Source organism: Poecile atricapillus, chromosome 35 (genome assembly GCF_030490865.1).
Source record: "Poecile atricapillus isolate bPoeAtr1 chromosome 35, bPoeAtr1.hap1, whole genome shotgun sequence".
NCBI lineage: Eukaryota > Metazoa > Chordata > Aves > Passeriformes > Paridae > Poecile > Poecile atricapillus.
This window is the reverse complement of record NC_081283.1, coordinates 1,548,970-1,571,074: the sequence shown is the minus strand read 5'-3', so window position 1 is coordinate 1,571,074 and position 22,105 is coordinate 1,548,970. Positions and strand designations below refer to the sequence as shown.

The following is a 22,105-nucleotide window of genomic DNA, read 5'->3' as shown; positions in this document are numbered from 1 at the left end:
ACCGGCGGGACCGGCGGGGCGGGACCGGCGGGGCGGGACCGGGCGGGACCGGCGGGACCCGGCGGGGCGGGACCGGGAGGCGGCGGCAGCGCCAGACACGACGGGCTGAACCTCCCCCGCCGCCCCCCGGTGCCTGGGCCGGGGATGGGGAACGTGGAGAGCGCGGACGGGGAGGCGCTGCCCCGGAGCCCGGGAATGCCGGCGGCCCCGGGGGGAGCCGGACTGTTCGCCCCGGGCAAGATGCCGATGCCGGAGCCCTGCGAGCTGGAGGAGCGCTTCGCCCTGGTGCTGGTGAGAGGCCGACCCCCGGCGCGCTCCCGGTGCTCACCCTCCGTTCCCGATGTGGTCCCCCCGGTTCGCCTCGCCCGTTCGCTCCGTCGGTGTTCCCGCTGAGCACCCCCGGTTCATCCCTTCCCAGGACTCCTCCCGATGCGCTCTCCCTCCCGGACCGGTTGGCGGGCACCGGGCACCGCCGGGATGGCATCGCCGCCCGGAGCCACCAGGGGCGGGCGGGGAGCGCCGGTGCCCGCGGGGATGGGCAGGGGCCGCGGGGAACACCCCACCCGGGACAGCCCCGGGGGTGACGCCACTCCCGGTGCCACCGCGGGGGCCCCTGAGGCCCGGGGACTTTGTAAGCCGGGAAAGTCCCGTCGGGGCAGCGCGCGGGACTGGAGTTCGGTTTTTCCGGGGGTACGCGGGACCGCAGAGCTGGAGTTCCCCGCTGGCTGCGGGGGTTCCCGGTTTCCCGGTGGATGCAGTGGCTCCCGGTGAGCGCGGGTGTCCTGCGCGGTCCCCTGCCCGCTGTCACAGCCGGGGCGGTGGCCACCCCGGTGCCATCTCGGCCCCGGGACGTGGCTCGGCAGTGCCACCGGGACCACCAACACCGCGGAGCCGTTCCACTGGCGCTTGGGTCGCCCACGAGCCGTCCCGGTGGCCCCTCCGCGGCACCGGCTTTGTTTTGGGGGGTGGGGACACCACGGTCGGGTGGCACCGCTGCCCCCCCGGCCCCCCGCAACCGGCCCCGCCATCCCGGTGGGAGCCGCCGCCAGCGGAAGCCGCAGCCGGGCAGGAAATGCCGAGTGTGGTCCCACGGGGCTCTGGAAGCCGAAATCGGGGGCAACGGGGGGCACCGGCAGCCCCGGCGTGGGCGCGTCCCGCCGGTGACGAGCGGCTCCCGCCCGCGGCGGCGCTGCCCCGTCCCGCATCCCACGCGGGGCGGATGCGGCCGCCGGTCTCCGCGGGGCCTGCGGCGGGGGGGACACGTCCTGCCGGGCGACACCGGTGCCGCCAGGGTCACTTTGCAGGGCGGTGGCACCGGCCCCCCTCCAAAATATCCCCGCGGCCGTCGGCGGCGCCCGGTGCCGTCCCGGCTGCTGCCGGGGGAGGAAAATATTCCATCATGTGATAGAGCTGCGGCGGCCCCCGGAGGCGAGGATCCGCCCCGGAGCCCCCCAGCTCCGGTACCGCCGTTTCCCGGTGGGATTCAGCCCCGAGATAGCCGTGGGGGCTCCCGGTGGGGCCGACGGCGGAGGAAGTGCCCGGCCGGGAGCGGCCGCGATCCCACCACAAAGGCAGGAAACGGAGCGGCGGGAACGCCGGGACCGGCGGCCGCGCTTCAAAGCCCCCCGCGGGTGCCCCTCGACCCCACCCGGGGTCTCTGTGCGTCCTTTCCGCCTCCATTCCCAGGGACGCCCGGGATTTTACTGCTGGCCACGGGGGAATAACCGCAGCCCCCCGGGGAGGGGATGGTGCCCCTTTGGGGGGCAGTTTTGGAGGCTCCGTGCTGGAGGTCCGTGGAATTTGGAGTCTCGTGGGAATCTGCGGGTCCCGCGGGACGCCTTGCCCGGGGTGCTTGGCCTCGCCAAGGCTCTGTCCCGGTTTCCTGTGTCTCTGGGATCGGGATGAGCAGGGGAGGGCTGACTTGAGCTGACATGGGGTGGGTGGAGCAGCCGTGGTGCCGGCTCCTGATAATGGGGCTGCCCGGAACTGAGACCCTGGGGTGGCATCACCCACCAGGGTGACATCACCAGCCCGGGTTGGCATCTCTCCCAGGGCAGTCCCATGGCCCTCTGGCATCCCTGGTGCCCACTGTGGCACCCCATTTGTCCTATGCCACATCCATCACTGAGGATCCTGGGGTCCCCCATGGCTCTTCCCAGTGATCCTGGGCCAGCACCAGTGCCAGGCCTTGTGCCCGGTGTCGTGGGGAGCTGGCACCGGTGCCTTGTGCCCGGTGTCGTGGGGAGCTGGCACCGGTGCCTTGTGCCCGGTGTCGTGGGGAGCTGGCACCGGTGCCTGGCCTCGTGCCGCGGTCAGGAGCGGAGGCTGTGGTTTGTCACACGGAAGCGGGTGCAGACAGGAAGGATGCATCAGGGACGGGCAGATTTGGTGCCACTGGTGGCTGCCATGTGGCCCTGGTGGCACTGCTGTCCCCGTGCCACATCTGTGCCTGCTGGTGCATCCCGGTGCCAGGCACTCTGGCCATGTCATGGCCCTTAGAGGGGACCCTGGCTGTGCTGGGGGGGCTTTTTGGGGTGACCCAGGCTGTACCGTGGGTCTGGGTGCCCCTTGGGGGACACTGTCCCCATGTTCCCCAGGGTGACACCCCTGCTCTGTCCCCAGAGCTCCATGAACCTGCCCCCGGACAAAGCCCGGCTCCTGCGCCAGTACGACAACGAGAAAAAGTGGGACCTCATCTGTGACCAGGTGGGGGCTGGGGAGTCCATGGGGTTCTGGGGAGGGGACTGTGCTGCTGTCCCAGTGTCACCAACACCCTTTTGTCCCCGCCAGGAGCGGTTCCAGGTGAAGAGCCCACCCCATGCCTACATCCAGAAGCTGCGCAGCTTCCTGGAGCCGGGTGTCACACGGAAGGTGAGGGGTGGGGGGTTTGGGGGAGCTTTAGGGGGTTTGGGGAGTCTGGGGGAGCACGGCTTAGCCTTGCTCTGCCCCCAGAAGTTCAGGAGGAGGGTGCAGGAGTCGACCAAGGTGCTGCGTGAGCTGGAGATCAGCCTGAGGACAAACCACATTGGGTGAGTGTGGGGTCCTGGGGCGGGGTTGTGGGGTCCAGACTGGGGGTGCAGGGCCGTGGAGTGGGGTGCAGAGTTCCGGACGGGGCGTGGGGTCCCGGGGGGACTGCGGGGTCCTGTCACCGGCCCCACACAGCTGCAGGGGAAGCCGGAGGCGCTGCAGGAACTGGGCCGGTTCCTGCCCCGGCCCGCGGGCAGGTCCCGGGGGCGGATGCCGGGCGGATGGGCCGGCGATGACGCCCTGAACGAGGCAGCGTGGCCAGATCCTGACCGGCTCCTCCCGACAGACCGGAGGGCTCGGTCGGCACCATCCCGGGGCCGGTGACACCCCGACCCTCACCGGGATGTCCCGGAGCTGCGCGGAGCGCCGGGCGGGACGAGACCGTCCCGGGGATGTTGGGGGCATCAGCGGCTGCTGCCCGGTGGCTCGGTCGTGCCCGGGGCGGTTCGGTCCTGCCCGGGGCGGTTCGGTCCTGCCCGGTGGCTCGGTCCTGCCCGGGGCGGCTCGGTCCTGCCCGGGGCGGTTCGGTCGTGCCCGGGGCGGTTCGGTCCTGCCCGGGGCGGCTCGGTCCTGCCCGGGGCGGTTCGGTCGTGCCCGGGGCGGTTCGGTCCTGCCCGGGGCGGTTCGGTCGTGCCCGGGGCGGTTCGTGCACGTGCCGGCTGTTCCCCGCCGCCGGCCCCGCTCGTCCCTGCCCGGGGCGGTTCGGTCGTGCCCGGGGCGGTTCGGTCCTGCCCGGTGGCTCGGTCGTGTCCGGGGCGGTTCGGTCGTGCCCGGGGCGGTTCGGTCGTGCCCGGGGCGGCTCGGTCGTGCCCGGGGCGGCTCGGTCCTGCCCGGGGCGGTTCGGTCCTGCCCGGGGCGGTTCGGTCGTGCCCGGGGCGGTTCGTGCACGTGCCGGCTGTTCCCCGCCGCCGGCCCCGCTCGTCCCTGCCCACGGACCCAAAATAGCAGCAGCCGGAGACAGGAAACGGGCTGAGGCGAGGGGCTGGCGGCGGCAGGAAAGGGGCGGCCGCGGCCCCCGTTGCTCCCTGACGCAGGGCTGGGGGCGGGCCTGGGGACCCCCAGTGCTCCCAATGCTCCTGGGTGAATCCCCCACCCCTCGCACCCCGCTCCGTGCACCCACACCCCCCTTGCTCCTGGGCACAGCGCCTCACAAGTGCACCCCTACATCCTCCCAAGGGTCGGGGCGTCCCGAATCCCCTCCTTTCCCCGCGGGGTTCCCAGGGTCGGGCTGGGGGTGCAGCCCCAGCATCCACCCCCATTTCCCGGCCACAGCGAGCCCTCCCTGCCCTGCACTCCCCAGATAACCCCGCGCTGGCACCGCTGATAGCGGAGGGGCTGCAACCACCGCTGCACCCCCGGGCTGCCCTCACCCTCCCTGTGCCGGGGCAGGGGTCTCCATGGTGGAGGAGGTTGTGTTGGGGGGGATCCCCGACTCCTGCGGGCTCTGATGGGTACCTGGTGCCGCAGGTGGGTGCGGGAGTTCCTCAATGATGAGAACAAGGGGCTGGACGTGCTGGTGAACTACCTGTCCTTCGCCCAGTGTGCCGTCATGTGAGTGGGGTCTGGGGGTCCCTGGGGTGCGGGGGGACCCAGGGAGTCCTTGGGGAGTGTGGAGGTTCCCGGTGGCTGTGGCAGCTCCCTGCTGCCGACGCCTGATACTGCTGGGTCCCTTATCATCCCAAAGGCAGGGACCTGTCTGCACCGGGGTTCTGCGGGACGCGGCATTTTCAGAACCTTCCTCCCCTCGTGCCTCTCCCCACCCCGCAACCACCCACTTGCCACCTACCTCAGTGCTTGCATCTGTGCTGGAAGCGTGTGCCCCCCGCCAGAGCCACTGCCCCCCGCCAAAGCCGTGTGCCTCCTGCTGCGCGCGTGTCCCCCCACCAGGTTGGATTTTGAGGGCCTGGAAGGCGGCGAGGATGGTGCACTGGAGAAGCTGCGTGCCTGGAGCAGGTCCATTGAGGATCTGCAGCACCCCAGCTCCCTGCCCGCCCCCTTCACCAGCAGCCTGGCCCGCTCTGCCCGCCAGACCGCCCTACGGTACGTGCCCAGGGGGATGTCCCGCTCTGGGGGCACGTCCTGCCATGGGAGTACGTCCTGCTGCAGGGCTCTGGCCGGCCACAGCGCTGCTGCTTGCTGCCCGCTGTGCTGAGTGCCAGGGTGTGTGCCAGGGTGTGTGCCAGGGTGTGTGCCATGGTGTGTGCCATGGTGTGTTTCACGGTGTGTGCTGAGTGTCATGGTGTGTGCCATGGTGTGTGCCATGGTGTGTGCCATGGTGTGTGCTGAGTGCCAGGGTGTGTGCCATGGTGTGTGCTGAGTGCCACGGTGTGTGCCATGGTGTGTGCCACGGTGTGTGCCAGGGTGTGTGCCATGGTGTGTGCCACGGTGTGTGCTGAGTGCCAGGGTGTGTGTCACGGTGTATGCTGAGTGCCAGGGTGTGTGCCAGGGTGTGTGCCAGGGTGTGTGCCAGGGTGTGTGTCATGGTGTGTGCCATGGTGTGTGCCATGGTGTGTGCCATGGTGTGTTTCACGGTGTGTGCTGAGTGCCAGGGTATGTGCCAGGGTGTGCCAGTGTGTGTGCTGGTGTGTCATGGTGTGTGCCATGGTGTGTGCCACGGTGTGTGCCATGGTGTGTGCCGTGGTGTGTGCTGTCATGGTGTGTGCCATGGTGTGTGCCAGGGTGTGCCATGGTGTGTGTCACGGTGTGTGCTGAGTGCCATAGTGTGTGCCATGGTGTGTGCCATGGTGTGTGCCAGGGTGTGCCATGGTGTGTGTCACGGTGTGTGCTGAGTGTCATGGTGTGTGCCATGGTGTGTGCCAGGGTGTGTGCCAGGGTGTGCTGTCATGGTGTGTGCCATGGTGTGTGCCATGGTGTGTGCCATGGTGTGTGCCAGTGTGTGCCACAGCGTGTGCCGTGCCAAGCACTGTCCTGCCGTGGCTTGTGCCGTCATGCCCGGCTCCACTCACCGCCCTGTCCTGCACCACGCACGTCGCCTGCACGGCACAAAAGCGGTGCCTGGAGCTCGGGCTGGGCCTCGCCCTTGGCGTGGCTGTGCCGTGGCTCGTGCCACCCGTGCCGTGTCCTGTTCTGCCTCGCGCGCCGTGTCCGTCCCGCTGGCCGCGCAGCCCCGGCGCTGCCGTCGCTGTCTCGCCGTTGCCGTCCCGCCTGTCCTCTCACCCCGCTCTGGCTCTGCCCCGCGCCCCGGGGTAATGCACCCCGTCTCTGCTTCCAGGGCCGGGGTTCCCCTCTCTGGCTGTGCTCTCTCTCTCTCCCCTCCGTGCCCACCTCGCCGCCCGCCGGGTAAGTACGGCTGTCCGGGGCCAGCCCGGCGGCTTCGCTCCGCGCCTGCCGACTCTGTCCCTGTCGCCCTCCGACCGCTTCTCTCTGCCTTCGTCCCTCCGAAATCCCCGCTGTCCCCACGCTGTCCCCACGCTGTCCCCACGCTGTCCCCACGCTGTCCTTCGGTTCCCCAGCCCTCGGTGCAGCGCTGGCGGGTGACGGTGCCGCTCACTGCGTGCCCTGTCCTGCAGCTATGGGACGCTGCCCAGCCGCAGGGCGCTGAAGAACTCACGCCTGGTGAGCCAGAAGGATGACGTCCACCTCTGCATCATGTGTCTTCGGGCCATCATGAACTACCAGGTACTGTCACCCCACGGTGGGGACACCGCTGTCACCACTGCCACCGCAGCTGACGCTGGTTTTCTGGTTTTCCTCATCCCCACAGTACGGCTTCAACCTGGTCATGTCTCATCCACACGCTGTCAATGAGATCGCCCTGAGCCTCAATAACAAGAACCCAAGGTAAGGGAGGGTCTGGCAGGGTGTCCTGGAGCTGGCTGGGGGTGACACTGATGATGATGGTGACACTGATGATGATGGTGACGCTGTGCCCAGGATGAAGGCGCTGGTGCTGGAGCTGCTGGCGGCTGTCTGCCTGGTGAGGGGCGGCCATGAGATCATCCTCGCGGCCTTCGACAACTTCAAGGAGGTACAAGGGGAGTGGGAACGGCAGGTCCGGGCTGGGATGGGGGGAATGGGGGGAGACAGGACCAGGCTGGGATGGGGTTGGACCAGGGGGAGACAGGAATCGCCTCAGATGAGGGGAGTGGGGGGCACCAGAATCAGGCTGGGACTGGGGAGCAGGACCCCAGGAATGGAGGAACTGGGGTCCCCAGGACCAGGCTGGGATGAGGGAAAGCCCAGGAGAAGGCTGGGATGGGGCCACCGGGGTCCCCAGGACCAGGCTGGGATGAGGGAAAGCCCAAGAGAAGGCTGGGATGGGGCCACCAGGGTCCCCAGGACCAGGCTGGATGGGGAGTCTGGAGTGCAGGGATGGAGGATCAGGGAAGATGAGGAATGCAGGGTCTGGGAGCACCAGGATCAGACTGGGATTAGGGAAATGGACTCCAGGAGATGAGGGGGGGTCAGTGGCTGGGGGGCCACACCAGGTTAACCCCGTTTCTGCCTGCTCAGGTGTGCAAGGAGAAGCACCGCTTTGAGCGGCTGATGGAATACTTCCGCAACGAGGACAGCAGCATTGACTTCATGGTGGGACACCCTGTCCTGGGCAAGGGGGAGGTTCCTTGGGGGGCAGGAGAACTCCTGGTGACGCCAGCCCTGCCTGCAGGTGGCCTGCATGCAGTTCATCAACATCGTGGTGCACTCGGTGGAGGACATGAACTTCCGCGTCCATCTCCAGTACGAGTTCACCAAACTGGGGCTGGAGGAGTTCCTGCAGGTACGGGGGGTCGAGGATCAGGGGAACTGCACTGGGGGTCCCATCCTTGACGCTGCCTTCGTGCCCACAGAAGTCGAGGCACACGGAGAGCGAGAAGCTGCAGGTGCAGATCCAGGCGTACCTGGACAATGTCTTTGACGTGGGAGGGCTGCTGGAGGATGCTGAGACCAAGAATGTGGCCCTGGAGAAGGTGGAGGAGCTGGAGGAGCACCTGTCCCACGTATGTGAACATGGGGAGATGCAGGGACATTCTTTGCTGAGTCCCAGGGAGATCAGTGGTGACACCAGGGGGGTCCTTGAGCTGCTCTCACAGCCGTGTCCCCCTCCCCAGCTAACAGAAAAGCTGCTGGACCTGGAGAACGAGAACATGATGCGGGTGGCGGAGCTGGAGAAGCAGCTGCTGCAGCGAGAGAAGGAGCTGGAGGTGGTCAAGGTGTGCTGGAGGGCTGTGGGGGCTGCAGGGAGCGGGGAAGGGTCCTGACCCCCCCGGGCTGACACTCGCTGTCCCCAGGAGACCTACGAGCACACGAGCCACCAGGTGCACACGCTGCGCAGGATGATCAAGGAGAAGGACGAGGCTTTCCGGCGGCACTACGGTTCCGAGCCGCCCCCTGTTCCCAGCGCCGAGCCACCACCGCCCCTGCCCGAGCCCCCCGAGGACACCCTGAGGGTCCCGGTCCTGCCCCCCGTGGAGGCTGCACCCCCCCCGCCCCCCCCGCCGCCCCCTCTGCCGCCCCCCGCGCCCCCGCTCCCAGGTGAGGAGGGGAGGCCCTTTGGGGCACCCAAAACTGGGGCATCTCAGAGCTGGGTGTCCCCAGGGGTGGGAGGGCTCCCAGACAGGGAGGTCCCTGGTGCTGGGTCACTCCCAAGGCTGGGCAGGCCCCAGAACTGGGGTCTCACCCTCTGATGGCTTCACAGGGAAGTGTCCCCCAGCCCCACCGCTGCCCGGGGCTTCACCCTCCATCGCCCTCACCGTCGGGCTCTCAGGTACGTGGGGATGAGGGGGGACCACGGGGCAGGGACAGGGGACAGGGAGGATGTGGGGCACTGTAAGGACAGGGAACAGGGAGAGTGTGGGGCAATGTAAGGACAGGGAACAGGGAGAGTGTGGGACACTCTAAGGACAGGGAACAGGGAGGATGTGGGGCACTGTAAGGACAGGGAACAGGGAGAGTGTGGGACACTGTAAGGACAGGGGACAGGGAGAGTGTGGGACACTAACGACAGGGAACAGGGAGGATGTGGGGCACTGTAAGGACAGGGGACAGGGAGGATGTGGGGCACTGTAAGGACAGGGAACAGGGAGGATGTGGGAACTGCGACAGTGCAGGGACAGTGGGGACAGGGACAGGAAGGACATGGGGATCACGGGGACAGGGATGGAGTAGGGACTGTGCAGACAGGGAGGACAGAGGAACTGTGGGGACAGGGACAAGGGACAGGGAAGGGTTGCAGGCACCAGGGTGCTGGGGTTGCAGTCCTTAGGGAGCACCCACTCAGGGAGCCCAGCACAGGGATGGGGTGCCCAGGCTCAGGTGGCTCAGGGTGGGCACAGGACATGTCCCCATGTCCCGGGGGTGCTGAGCTGGCTCCCACCCTGCTGGCAGCCATCCGGATCAAGAAGCCCATCAAGACCAAATTCCGGTTGCCTGTGTTCAACTGGACGGCGCTGAAGCCCAGCCAGATCAGCGGGACGGTGTTCAGCGAGCTGGACGACGAGCGTGTGCTGGAGGTGAGCCCAGGACCCCTCCCCACTTAGGCACCCCCACCCCCACTTCTGACCCCCCTCGTGCCCCCAGGACCTGGACCTGGAGCGCTTCGAGGAGCTGTTCAAGACCAAGGCGCAGGGCCCGGCACTGGACCTGGTGTGTGCCAAGAGCAAGGCGGCGCAGAAAGTGGCCACCAAGGTGACCCTGCTGGAGGCCAACCGTGCCAAGAACTTGGCCATCACCCTGCGCAAGGCCGGGCGCAGCGCCGACGAGATCTGCCGGGCCATCCACACGTACGGCCCCGCCCTGGGGGGGGGACAGGGTCTGGTGGGGATGCTGGGGGCTGGAGGGGGGCCAGAAATGGGGCAGGGAGGGTCAGGAATGGGGTGCAGGGTAGGGGTGCAAGGGTTGGGGTGCAGAGGGGCCAGGCAAGGTGTAGGGGTGCCAGTTGGGGTGCAGAGGGTTTGGACAGGGGACAGGTGCTCTGGCTGAGGTTCGAGTGGCTCAGGGGGGTGTGGATGGGCTGTGGGGGTTTCAGGCAGGGTACAGGACCTTGGCTGGGGTACAGTGGGAACAGCTGGGACACCGGAGCCAGTTGGGGTGCAGAGGGACCAGGAAGGGCTCAAGGGGATTGGCTGGGCTGCAGAGGGTTTGGCTGGGGGACAAGTGGTCTGGTTGGGGTTCAGGGGAGACAGACAGGGTACAGGGACACTGGTTGGGATGCAGGGGGACTTGCTGGGGTCCAGAGGGTGCAGGCAGGCCTGGCTGGGATGCAGAAGGGACAGGCAGGGTTCTAGAGGGCTGGCTGGGGTGCAGAGGGTTTGACTGGGGGGCAGGGTGGCTGCTTGGGGTTCAGGGGGCCTAGGCAGAGTACAGGGGGTCTTGGCAGAGGTGCAGCAGGAGTTGTTTGGGGTTCAGGGGTGCCAGGCAGGGTGCAGAGAGACTGTCTGGAATGCAGAGGGGCTTGCTGGGGTGCAGGGGGTCTGCCCAGGGGGAGGGGGATCAATGGAGGATCGACAGGAGAGCCAGGAAAGGTTGCAGAAGGGCTTGTTGGGGTGCAGAGGACTTGGCTGGGGGACACATGGCCTGACTGGGGTTCAGGAGGTTCAGGCAGGGTGCAGGGGCTCTGGCTGTGGTTCAGGGTGGCCAAGCAGGCTGCAGGGAGCCAGGCTGGGATCCAGGATTCCCAGAGCGGGCACCGCTGGGAGCCCAACGTTGCGGCGTGGGGCAGGTTTGACCTGACGACGCTGCCGGTGGATTTCGTGGAGTGCCTGATGCGGTTCCTGCCCACGGAGGCGGAGGCGAAGGCGCTGCGTCAGTACGAGCGCGAGCGGAAGCCGCTGGAGGAGCTGGCGGACGAGGACCGGTTCATGCTGCAGTTCAGCAAGGTGGAGCGGCTGCCGCAGCGCATGGCCATCATGGCCTTCCTCGGCAACTTCGCCGAGAACATCCAGATGCTGACGCCGGTACGGAGCTGGGGAGGTGGAAACCGGACCTGCCGGGGGGTTCCCTGCACCCTGAACCCCAGCTGAGCCCTCCTGTCCTGTCCCCCTGCAGCAGCTCAATGCCATCATCGCGGCCTCGGCCTCTGTGAAGTCGTCCCAGAAGCTGAAGCACATGTTGGAGGTGGGGATGTGAGGATGGGCTGGGTGGGGTCCTTCACTCCAACCTCACCGTAGCTGGGTGAGGGGGATCCTGTGGGGCTCTCGCTCCCTCCTGACCTTTCAATCCCACTGCTTTGCCCCTGCAGATCATCTTGGCACTTGGCAACTACATGAACAGCAGCAAACGTGGTGCAGTCTATGGCTTCAAATTGCAGAGCCTGGACCTGGTGGGCAGCCCCTCCCTGACTCCCTGGGACCCCGAGGTTCCCATCCCACAGCCCTGACCCCATCCCCAAATCCTCCTGCAGCTCCTGGACACCAAGTCTACAGACAGGAAGATGACGCTGCTGCACTTCATCGCGCTGACCGTGCGGGAGAAGTACCCAGAGCTGGCGACCTTCTGGCAGGAGCTGCACTTTGTGGAGAAGGCTGCAGCAGGTGCTCCTCAACCTCTGCCCACGGCCCCACCTCGCTGTGCCGACCCCACACAGCCACTGACCCGTCCCGTGTCCCTGCAGTGTCCCTGGAGAACGTGCTGCTGGATGTGAAGGAGCTGGGCCGGGGGATGGAGCTGCTGCGGCGGGAGTGTGGGCAGCACGAGAGCGCGGTGCTGCGCGGCTTCCTGGGCGGCAGCGAGGGGCAGCTCGAGCGGCTGCAGCGCGACGCGCGCACGGCCGAGGTGAGGGCAGCACCAACCACGGGCACACCTGCTCAGCCACACCTGCTCTGCAAACTGCTCATGCACATCTGGTCATCCACACCTTGGCTTGCATGGTCCTCTGCACATCTGGTCATCCACACCTTGGCTTGCATGGTCCCTCTGCACATCTGGTCATCCACACCTTGTCTTGCATGGTCTTCTGCACATCTGGTCATCCACACCTTGGCTTGCATGGTCTTCTGCACATCTGGTCATCCACACCTTGGCTTGCATGGTCTTCTGCACATCTGGTCATCCACACCTTGGCTTGCATGGTCCTCTGCACATCTGGTCATCCACACCTTGTCTTGCATGGTCTTCTGCACATCTGCTCATCCACACCTTGGCTTGCATGGTCCTCTGCACATCTGCTCATCCACACCTTGGCTTGCATGGTCCTCTGCACATCTGCTCATCCACACCTTGTCTTGTATGGTCCTTGTGCACATCTGGTCATCCACACCTTGTATTGCATGGTCCCTGTGCACATCTGCTCATCCACACCTTGCTCTGCATGCTCCTCTTGCACTCCTGCTTTCCTTTGCATGCTCCATGTCATTCCTCATCATCCACACTTTGCTCTATGCAGTCTTTGTGCAGACCTGCACATCCACACCTTGCTTTGCACACTCCTCCTGCACACCTGGTCATCCACACCTTGTCTTGTACTATCCCTGTGCACACCTGGTCATCCACACCTTGTCTTGCATGATCCCTGTGTACACCTGCTCATCCACACCTTGTCTTGCACTATCCCTGTACACACCTGGTCATCCACACCTTGCCTGTACTATGCCTGTGCACACCTGGTCATCCACACCTTCTTTGCACACTCCTTGTGCACACCTGGTCATCCACACCTTGTCTTGCATGATCCCTGTGTACACCTGCTCATCCACACCTTGCTTTGCACACTCCTCGTGCACACCTGGTCATCCACACCTTGCTTTGCACACTTCTCGTGCACATCTGGTCATCCACACCTTGTCTTGCGTGCTCCTTGTGCACGTTTGGTTCCTCTCCTGTTTCTGCACACTTCTCGTGCACATCTGCTCACCCACACCTTGCTCTGCACGGGCTTTGTGCACTCCTGCCCTGCTTTGCCCACACGTGGTGCCCACCATGCCTTGCCTTCCCCCCGTGCTGGACACTGCCCATCCCTGACCACCGGTCCTGTGCCAGGACGCCTACAACACCGTGGTGCGGTATTTCGGCGAGAGCCCCAAGACGACCCCCCCGTCCGTCTTCTTCCCGGTCTTTGTCCGATTCATCCACTCTTACAAGGTGAGGTGGGGCCGGGGGGGATGCACTGCAGGTGGAGTCACACCACGGTGGGGGAAAGCTGACACCTCCCACACCCCTCGTGTGCCCTGGCAGGATGCGGAGCAGGAAAACGAGACGCGGAAGAAGCAGGAGGAGGTGATGCGGGAGAAGCTGCTGGCACAGGAGGCTAAAAAGCAGGAGAAGGTTAGCGGAAGCAGGCAAGGGGTGGGCTGGGGAGTAGGGGGCACGGAGGGGACCCCTGTGTCCCTAACCTGGACCCCCTGTTCCTCCCTCGCAGCGGAACAAGTGGCAGCAGCAGGAGCTGATCGCGGAGCTGCGGCGGCGCCAGGCCAAGGACCACCGGCCCATGTACGAGGGCAAGGACGGCACCATCGAGGACATCATCACCGGTACGGCACCCTTGGCCCACGGCACCCTTGGCCCACGGCACCCTTGGCCCATGGCACCCTGCCCTGGCCCCAGCGGCCACGGGGGCTGACATGTCCCTGTCCTGTCCCCCGTTCCCTGCCCCTGCCCCCGCAGCGCTGAAGAGCGTCCCCTTCACTGCCCGCACGGCCAAGCGGGGCTCCCGCTTCTTCTGCGACCCGTCCCACCACGACGAGTCCAGCTGTTAAACCCCAGGTACCGCCTGCATGCACGGATCCCCCTGGATCCCACCTGGATCCCCCTGGATCCCACCTGGATCCCCCTGACCCCGCATGCCCCCTTCTGCACGCCCCCTTCCCTGCATGCTGTCACCCCAGGGTGTCTGGTGTACCCCGGTCCTTTGGATTGGGGCAGGATCTTAATGCAAGGCTGGATCCCGGCACAGGATCCCAGCACAGGATCCCAGCACAGGATCCCAGTGCAAGGCTGGATCCCGGCACAGGATCCCAGCACAGGATCCCAGCACAGGATCCCAGTGCAAGGCTGGATCCCGGCACAGGATCCCAGCACAGGATCCCAGCACAGGATCCCAGTGCAAGGCTGGATCCCAGCACAGGATCCCAGCACAGGATCCCAGCACAGGATCCCAGCACAGGATCCCAGCACAGGATCCCAGTGCAAGGCTGGATCCCAGCACAGGATCCCAGCACAGGATCCCAGCACAGGATCCCAGCACAGGATCCCAGTGCTAGGCTGGATCCCAGCACAGGATCCCAGCACAGGATCCCAGCACAGGATCCCAGTGCAAGGCTGGATCCCAGCACAGGATCCCAGCACAGGATCCCAGCACAGGATCCCAGCACAGGATCCCAGTGCTAGGCTGGATCCTGGCACAGGATCCCAGCACAGGATCCCAGCACAGGATCCCAGCGCAAGGCTGGATCCTGGCACAAGATCCTACTGCAAAGCTGAGTCTCAGCACTGGATCCTAGTTCAAGGCTGGATCCCAGCACATGATCCCAGTGCAAGGCTGGATCTCAGCACAGGATCCCAGCACAAGATCCCAGTGCAAGGCTGGATCCCAGCACATGATCCCAGCACAAGATCCCAGTGCAAGGCTGGATCCCAGCACATGATCCCAGCACAGGATCCCAGTGCAAGGCTGGATCCAGGTGCAAGGGTGGGTCCTGGCACTGGATCCCAGTGAATTGTTGCTACCCAGCATGGACTCCTGGCACAGGATTCCTGTCCAGGATCATGGTGCAAGGCTGGGTCCTGGAACAAGATCCCAGCACTGGATCCCCATGTAAGGCTGGGCCCTGGCACAGGATCCCTGCACTGGATCCTGGATTCCAGCACAGATCCTACTGCAATATTGGATCCCAGAGTGCGGTCTTAGTGCATCACTGGATCCCAGGGCAGGATCCCAGGGCACTGCTGGGTCTCAAGATGGGATCCAGCACAACACTGGATCCCAGCTGGTATCCCAGTGCACTACTGGATTCCAGTACAAGGTCCCAGTGCACTACTGGGTTCCAGTACAAGGTCCCAGTACACTACTGAGTTCTGGGCAGAATCCCAGGGCAAAACTGGATCCCAAGGCAGGGTCCCAGTGTCAACTGGATGCCAGGGTATGGTCCCAGTGCCCTACTGGAGCCCAGAGTGGAGATCCCAGCACATTACTGGGTCCCAGCCCAGTGCCTGGAGGACTCACCCTGTGCTGTCTGTACTCTGGGGGGGTCACCTGGGCACCCCTCAGGCCAGGCCAGGTGTCACTGGCTCTGTCCCTGACTGTCCCTTCCATCCCACAGCCCGAAGGTGGATCCGCCTGTAGCTGAGCGAGGCTGAGGAGCCCGACCGGGGGGCAGGGGAGGACTGGGGCTGCCTCAGTCTCCCCTCACCCCCCTCTGCCCCCCTGGTGCCCAGAGAGGCTCTGTCCTGTCCTGACACAATGTGGGAACAGGGCCAAAATGTCCTCGTGCCACCATCCTCACGGGTGACATCCCTGTGCCTGGGGAGACCCTGCACCCAGACCACCCCCTGCCCACCCAAGGCAGAGGCCAAATCCATCTGTGGTGGGGCCCCAGCATCAGGAGCTGACCCGTGGGGTGCCCCCTCCCAGTCGGGGTCCCCTCGTCCCAGGGGGGGCTCACTGCCTCAGAGCCCCCACCCCCACTACAGGGACCAGAGGGACCCCTCCACCCCGCGCTCGACACTTTGACCACTCATGTGAACACTAAGTGCCAAAAAAAAGGGACCAAAGCCAGGCTGGGGGGCACTGGGAGAGGGGCAAGGATGGTGCCCCCCACCCCAGGACCCCCCTGCCCCATCCCCCCGCAGTGACTTTTTGTACATGTGAAATATATGGAGTCTTTTACGTGGCCAATGCCTGATTTGGGGGAGGGTGGTGGGGGCACAGAGGCAGCCCAGGAGTCTGGGGAGCCTCCCCAGGCCAGAGATCCTGTGTCCAGGGGGCAGGGAGGGGGCACAGAAACACAGGAATCAGACATTTAGCAGGGCTTTGCAGTGCTGTTATTAAAGCTGTGGGATTAACGAGAGGGGGGACCTGCTGTGGGGAGGAACTGGGAGCCCCCAGTCCCACTCCAGTGTGGGGTGGTCCCAGTTCACCCCACTTTTGGTGGCCGTGGGGGACTGGGAACAGATTTGAGGCTGGGAGGGGCTGCAGGGGGAGCAGGATGAGGTCCCAAAGGGAGTGGAGGGGCAGGATGGGGTCAGGAGGGTGGAATGTGGCCATGGGGATGGGAGGGGCTGGGAGGGGCAGGATGGGACCCCAGACCCCCAACAGCAGCACAAGGGCCTGGCCTCCCTCGCTGAGCCCCACCAGGCCAGGGATTAGCCCTGAAACAGGGAATAAAAGTTTCCCCTAATCCTCTTGGGGGGATTACCAGCACTGCCACGCCCAGGGTGGGATCCAGCCCGGCCTCAGCCCCTCCAGCGCCGCCGCTGACCTGGGACCTTTTAATCCACCCGCACGAGCGCCCTGCTCTGTCCTGGGGGACACTTGGAGATGCTGTGGGAAAAGATGCTGCTGTCCAACCGAGTCCATCCATATCCAGCCATGTCCATCCGTCAGTCCATCCGTCTGTCTGTCTGCCTGCTGTGTTTAGGCAGGTCCCACCTGCCCCCAGTGACATCCAGCCACGAGTCCCCAGTGCTCAGGGCAGGATCCCAGGGCACAGCCCGCTCTGTCCCCAAGGGTCACTGGAGATGCTGCAGGCAGGGCCATGTCCGTCCACGTCGATCCATGTCCGTCCGTCCGTCTGTCCATTCATTGGGCTCTGCCTGCCCAGTCCCTACAAGCACTTGGTGACATCTGCCCACACAAGCCCCCAGTGCTGTCCCACTCCCTCGGAGATGCTGTGGGCAAGGATGCTGCTGTCCATCCACATCCAGCCGTGCCTGGCCATCCACATGTCCGTCTGTCCATCCGTGAGGCTCCGGCCGGTCCCTACGTGCCCTCGGTGCCACTGTCGGGCTCGGACAGGCGCCGCTCGCCCTGGGCCGCGGGCGCTGCCAGGCTCTCAGCCTGCAGGAGCAGGTTGCAGCCGAGGAAGAGGATGGCAAAGGTGACGGCGAGGCAGAGCACCAGGACCACGGCGATCTGGGCAGCCTCGCTCACCCCCGTGTCCTCGCGGGTAGTGTTCATGTCCCCCTCCTCCTCCTCTTCCTCCCGGGAGCCGAGTGTGGCGGTGACAGACGGGGAGGGTTTAAGTGATGTCAAGGACGGTCTTATCCCTCCCTCCCGTGGCCCCCCTCACGCTCGCTGGCGCTGGGTGCCCCCCCGGCCAGGGGCAGCAGCTTTGCTCCGCCCTGGAGGGGTGCAGAGTCTCACAAGGAAGGGGGACTCACCCCAGCTCCCTCCCTGGGTGCCTTGGGAGGCAGCTGGGGCTGCCCAACTGCCCGTCCTGCCTCTCCCCACTGCAGCCACTCAGCCCCACGGCACTGGGGTGCAGTGGGGACCCCCAGCTCAGCCCCACGGCACTGGGGTGCAGTGGGGACGCCCAGCTCAGCCCCATGGCTCAGGGGATCCCCAGCTGAGCTCCACAGCACGGCAGTCCCCCAGCTAAGCCCCGTGGTATGAGTGTGCAGTGGGGACCCCCAGCTCAGCCCCTTGGTTCTGGATGTGATGGGAGCACCAGCTCAGCCTCAGCATCCACTTCTCCCCTCCCATGGCCCCCACATGACCACACTCCATGTGTAAGCAGAAACACTTTATTTTTGGGGCAGCTCTGGGCCCCCAGGGACAGGGGTGACACTGGGGGAGAGGTGGTGATAAGGGACACGGCCAGCACTGTCTGTGTGGCACCAAGTGTGCTGCAGAGGGGTGAGGTTCAGGTGTCACCCCCAGCACCCTCTGCCAGGCCCCAGCACCACGCGGAGCTGGTGCCACACGTGCCCTGAGGACTCACCCCGGTCATCAGCCAGGCTGGAGCCACTGAGCCAGTTCTCCAGGATGGACAAACCCCACGGCATAAACCAAGGAGCAGCAACCCCAAATTACAGGCTAGGCCAAGCCAAGCCAAGCTCCTCCCAGAGGCTTTCTGGAGGTGAAGGAGGGGATCCAAGCAGAGTCACTGTCCCGAAAGTGCCACGGCCCACGGTGACCCTGCCTGGGTGATACCAGCCCTACAGCGCCAGCGTGTCCTTGATGAGGCGGCGCATGGTGGTGGTGACTGAGGTGCCCAGGGAGTCCGTGATCTGGTAGGAGATCTTGTACAGGTAGGGCTGCACGTCCTTCAGGCTGGTGTCAAACACATTGTCCACCTCGGACTGGGTGGGCATCTTGGGCAGGTACTCGTGGCGGTTCATCACCTCCACGATGTTGATGATCTTCTCGCAGAGCTTCTCACCCACCTTCTCACGGCAGATCTGCCGCTCCTGCTCGTTTGCCAGGTTCACCACGTTCACCTTGATGGTCCAGAGCTCCCAGGGGATACACTCGTCCGAGAAGGGCCACCGTGACTTCTTCTTCTGGTAGAACTCCAGGGAGATCTGCCCCATCCCGTCGGAGCCGGAGCCGCGCAGCGCATCCTGCGTGACAGCACGTGGTTCATGGGGGAACAGGGACTGACTGACACCTCCTCAGGCACATCCCACTGGGTTTTACAGAATCACAGAATATCCTGAGTTGGAAGAGACCCCTAAGGATCATCCAGTCAAACTGCTGGCCCTGCACAGGACACCCCGACAATCCCACCCTGTGCCTGAGAGTAACTCCTTGAGTTCTGGCAGCCTTGGGGCCGTGACCAAATCCTGGGGAGCTGTTCCAGTGCCCAATCACCCTCTGGAGGAAGAACCTTTTCCCAGTATCCAGCCTACCCCTTCCCTGACACAGCTCTACCCATTCCCTCAGGTCCTGTCACTGTCCCAGGCAGCAGAGATTAGAGCCACATTAGGGATGAAGCTGATGAGTCTCCTCAGTCTGCTCCAGCTGAACAGATCTAATGCCCTCAGCTGCTCCTTGTGTGGCTTCCTCTTAACGCCTTTTATGCTCCCATTTTCATCCCTTTTGGTCCCCCCTCACCTTGAACTCCCCGACAGCCTTGCGGAGGGCCCGGTCGAGCTCCTCGGAGGAGACACGGACGTAGGCGAAGTCGATGAAGTCGCAGTCCACGTCCTGGGTGCCCACGGTGCCGATGGAGTAGGTTCCCTCCTTCTTGTAGTGGAACTTGCCGGTGCTGCGGTGCAGCAGGATGGTGTGCAGCACGGCCAGCATGGCCTCCTCCACCTGCCGCCCCTCCACCGACACCTCCAGCACCTCGGCGCGGCAGTTCATGGCAGGGGCGGTGCTGGAGGGGGCACAGCAGCGGCTGCTGAGGGGACAGGAGGGTGGGCGGGGGGTTTCAGGTTTCAGCCTGGCTTGGGTGACAGCCCCTCTGCCAAACCCCTGTATGCTGGTGTCCCCCACAGGGACGTGGTGCTGCTCTCCTGGTAATCCACAGGGACCCAGATCTCCTGATTTGAGTCCCCTGTGTGCCACAAGGATCCAGGCACCCCTTACTGTAGGCCCCCCACAGCCCCACAGACACCCAGCTGTGTTGGTTGAAGTCCCCCGTATCCCACAGACCCTCCCAAACACCTCGCAGAAGCTCAGGGGGGTCCAGGTTTGGGTGTCCCACAGGGATCCAGGTGTCCCACAGGGATCCAGGTGTCCCCTCCACAAGGACCCAAATACCCCGGTCTGGTCTCCTCACGCCCCGGGGGGGTCCCAGTGCTTGCCCACCACCTCACAAGGGTCCCGCGGTGCCAGTACCGGCCCCTCAGTGTCCCACAGGGACCCAGATGTCCTGCCTTGAGCCTCTAACAACGCAGAGAAACCCAGATCTCCTGACCTGGTCCCCTCAAACCTCAGGGAGGTGTCCCAGACTGACTCCTCCGCCAGCAGGGACGCCGAGAGTCCTGCTACGGGCTCCGCAATACCGCAGAGGGACCCAAACGTCCTGGTCCGGTCCTCTCAGGGATCCAGCACCGCAGAGGGACTCGGGTGTCCCGGTACGGGCCCACCCCCACCTCACAGGGGTGCGGGGAGTCCCGGCTGGGCCCCCCCAATACACCACACAGGTCCAGACATCCCGGCCCGAGCCCACCTCAGTCTCCCACGGAGCTCCTCAGGCTTCCCCCAGGCTCGAGGCCCCGGGCCCCCCTCGGTCCTGGGTCCCCTCACCCCCGGCCCCAGACCTCCCTCGGTCCCTGGGTCCCCTCAGCCCCGGCCCCGGATCCCCCTCGGTCCCCGGGTCCCCTCACCCCCGGCCCCGGGCCCCCCTCGGTCCCCGGGTCCCCTCACCCCCGGCCCCGGATCCCCCTCGGTCCTGGGTCCCCTCACCCCCGGCCCCGGGCCCCCCTCGGTCCCCGGGTCCCCTCAGCCCCGGCCCCGGACCCCCCTCGGTCGCTGTGTCCCCTCACCCCCGGTCCCGGACCCCCCTCGGTCCCCGGGTCCCCTCACCCCCGGCCCCGGGCCCCCCTCGGTCCTGGGTCCCCTCACCCCCGGCCCCGGGCCCCACTCACCGCCCGGGCCCGACCATCTGACGGCGCGGAGGAGGGAAATGGATCATCCCATCTGCGCGGGGGGGTCAGAACACACCCCCGGCCACCGGAGCGGCCCTTCCGTCCATTACCTTTGGGTTTCGTCACTCTGAACTTGATTCCGGTAACATTTTGCCTTTTCGGTGCCGTTCCCGGCCGCGGGGCGCCCTCGGCGGTGGAATCGCCGTTGCGAGGCCGAGGATTCCCCTCTCCCCGGCTTGGTTCATTCCCAAGAGACCATAGAGCTCCAAAGGCGCAGGCCAGAGCGGCTCAGCGGCTCCAGGGCGCCCCCTTGTGCTGGAGGCTCCGCGTCGGGCGGGCCCGTGTCCCCCCCTGACCCTGCGGGGACAAGGCGACAACGCGGGGGGACACGCGTGGGCAGTGGGGACACGGCCCACAGGGGACATCAGGGACACAAGGATATGGGACAGCAGGGCCCTGGGGAAATAAGGAAAGGGGCGTACAGCAACAGATGGACACAAGGGACAGGGTGACACTGGGATATGGGGACACGGGACGCAGAGGATCCTGCATAAAGGGACATGAAGAGTAGGGGGACCAAGGGACAGTGAGATGCCTGGATATGGGGATATGGATGGACGTGGGAGACGCGTGGATATGGGGACACAGGGCACAGGGTGTAGTGGAAGCAGGGACATGGGGACTTGGGGACACAGGAACGGGGGATACTGGAAACAGAGACCAGGGAACGCTGCGGATTATGGGGACAGGGGGATAGAGGCTGGATGGACATGAGGGACACAGGGACAGAGGGATACATGGATGGACAGACACGGGGGATGGGGACATGTGGATTTGGGGCACTGATGGGCCGTGCTGCCATAGGGACACACGGCTTGGTGTGAGCAGCAGCAGGAATGTGGCCGTGGCGTGTCACCGTGCGGGGAGCCGGGCACACACTGAGCCAGCCGTGTCTGTACCGTGTCTGTCTGTACCGTGTCTGTACCGTGTCTGTACCGTGTCTGTACCGTGTCTGTACTGTGTTTGTACCGTGTCTGTCTGTACCATGTCTGTACCGTGTCCATGTCGTGTCTGTGCCGTGTCTGTACCGTGTCTGTACCGTGTCTGTACTGTGTCCGTACCGTGTCTGTACCGTGTCTGTACCGTGTCCGTACCATGTCTGTACCGTGTCCGTACCGTGTCTGTCTGTGCCGTGTCTGTACCGTGTCTGTACCGTGTCCGTACCGTGTCTGTGCCGTGTCTGTACCGTGTCTGTCTGTACCGTGTCTGTACCGTGTCTGTACCGTGTCCGTACCGTGTCTGTGCCGTGTCTGTACCGTGTCTGTGCCGTGTCTGTACCGTGTCTGTACCGTGTCTGTACCGTGTCTCTCTGTGCCGTGTCTGTACCGTGTCTGTACCGTGTCCGTACCATGTCTGTACCGTGTCTGTACCGTGTCTCTCTGTGCCGTGTCTGTACCGTGTCTGTACCGTGTCTGTACCGTGTCTGTACCGTGTCTGTACCGTGTCCGTACCGTGTCTGTGCCGTGTCTGTACCGTGTCTGTACCGTGTCTCTCTGTGCCGTGTCTGTACCGTGTCTGTACCGTGTCCGTACCATGTCTGTACCGTGTCTGTACCGTGTCTCTCTGTGCCGTGTCTGTACCGTGTCTGTAC

At 65.2% G+C, this 22,105-nt stretch overlaps 2 protein-coding genes across 7 annotated transcripts; one reads left to right on the top strand and one right to left on the bottom strand.

The window, feature by feature from the left end:
* Positions 1-37: 37 nt before the first annotated feature.
* On the top strand, positions 38-15,735 carry FMNL3 (formin like 3). Of its 2 annotated transcripts, XM_058861097.1 has the most exons (27): positions 38-291; positions 2,623-2,706; positions 2,791-2,871; positions 2,953-3,029; positions 4,495-4,578; positions 4,915-5,067; positions 6,558-6,666; positions 6,752-6,828; positions 6,922-7,015; positions 7,501-7,575; positions 7,655-7,765; positions 7,836-7,985; positions 8,097-8,198; positions 8,277-8,520; positions 8,684-8,752; positions 9,373-9,497; positions 9,565-9,767; positions 10,706-10,940; positions 11,032-11,100; positions 11,225-11,305; positions 11,387-11,516; positions 11,597-11,757; positions 12,961-13,062; positions 13,156-13,245; positions 13,340-13,451; positions 13,585-13,683; positions 15,240-15,735. In XM_058861097.1, the coding sequence occupies exons 1-26, from the start codon at positions 145-147 to the stop codon at positions 13,674-13,676; spliced, it is 3,057 nt and encodes a 1,018-aa protein (XP_058717080.1). In that variant the 5' UTR covers positions 38-144; the 3' UTR covers positions 13,677-13,683; positions 15,240-15,735. The 2 variants fall into 2 exon arrangements, with proteins under 2 accessions (XP_058717080.1, XP_058717081.1); XM_058861098.1 differs by lacking the exon at positions 4,915-5,067 and having other exon boundaries at positions 39-291; positions 15,240-15,734.
* Positions 15,736-17,645: 1,910 nt separating this feature from the next.
* Positions 17,646-20,644, bottom strand: ATG101 (autophagy related 101). Of its 5 annotated transcripts, none has more exons than XM_058861120.1 (3): positions 20,455-20,644; positions 18,974-19,259; positions 17,646-18,480 (listed from the first exon to the last, which is right to left on the bottom strand). In XM_058861120.1, exons 1-3 carry the CDS (start codon positions 20,499-20,501, stop codon positions 18,076-18,078), a joined length of 738 nt encoding a protein of 245 aa, XP_058717103.1. In that variant the 5' UTR covers positions 20,502-20,644; the 3' UTR covers positions 17,646-18,075. The 5 variants fall into 5 exon arrangements, with proteins under 5 accessions (XP_058717103.1, XP_058717102.1, XP_058717104.1 ...); XM_058861119.1 differs by having other exon boundaries at positions 18,974-19,262; positions 20,455-20,643; XM_058861121.1 differs by lacking the exon at positions 20,455-20,644 and adding an exon at positions 19,782-20,097 and having other exon boundaries at positions 18,974-19,262.
* Between the last annotated feature and the right edge of the window lie 1,461 nt (positions 20,645-22,105).

Coding starts and splice junctions, on each gene's coding strand:
- ATG101 (XM_058861119.1), bottom strand. CDS start 20,501: ATGATCCATTTCCCTCCTCCGCGCCGTCAGATGGTCGGGCCCGGGCG. Junction 19,263..20,454: donor CAGATGGTCGGGCCCGGGCG/GTGAGTGGGGCC, acceptor CTGTCCCCTCAG/CAGCCGCTGCTGTGCCCCCT. Junction 18,481..18,973: donor AGGCTGTCGGGGAGTTCAAG/GTGAGGGGGGAC, acceptor GCTGTCACGCAG/GATGCGCTGCGCGGCTCCGG.
- FMNL3 (XM_058861097.1), top strand. CDS start 145: ATGGGGAACGTGGAGAGCGCGGACGGGGAGGCGCTGCCCCGGAGCCCG. Junction 7,576..7,654: donor ACAGCAGCATTGACTTCATG/GTGGGACACCCT, acceptor CCCTGCCTGCAG/GTGGCCTGCATGCAGTTCAT. Junction 7,986..8,096: donor TGGAGGAGCACCTGTCCCAC/GTATGTGAACAT, acceptor CCCCCTCCCCAG/CTAACAGAAAAGCTGCTGGA.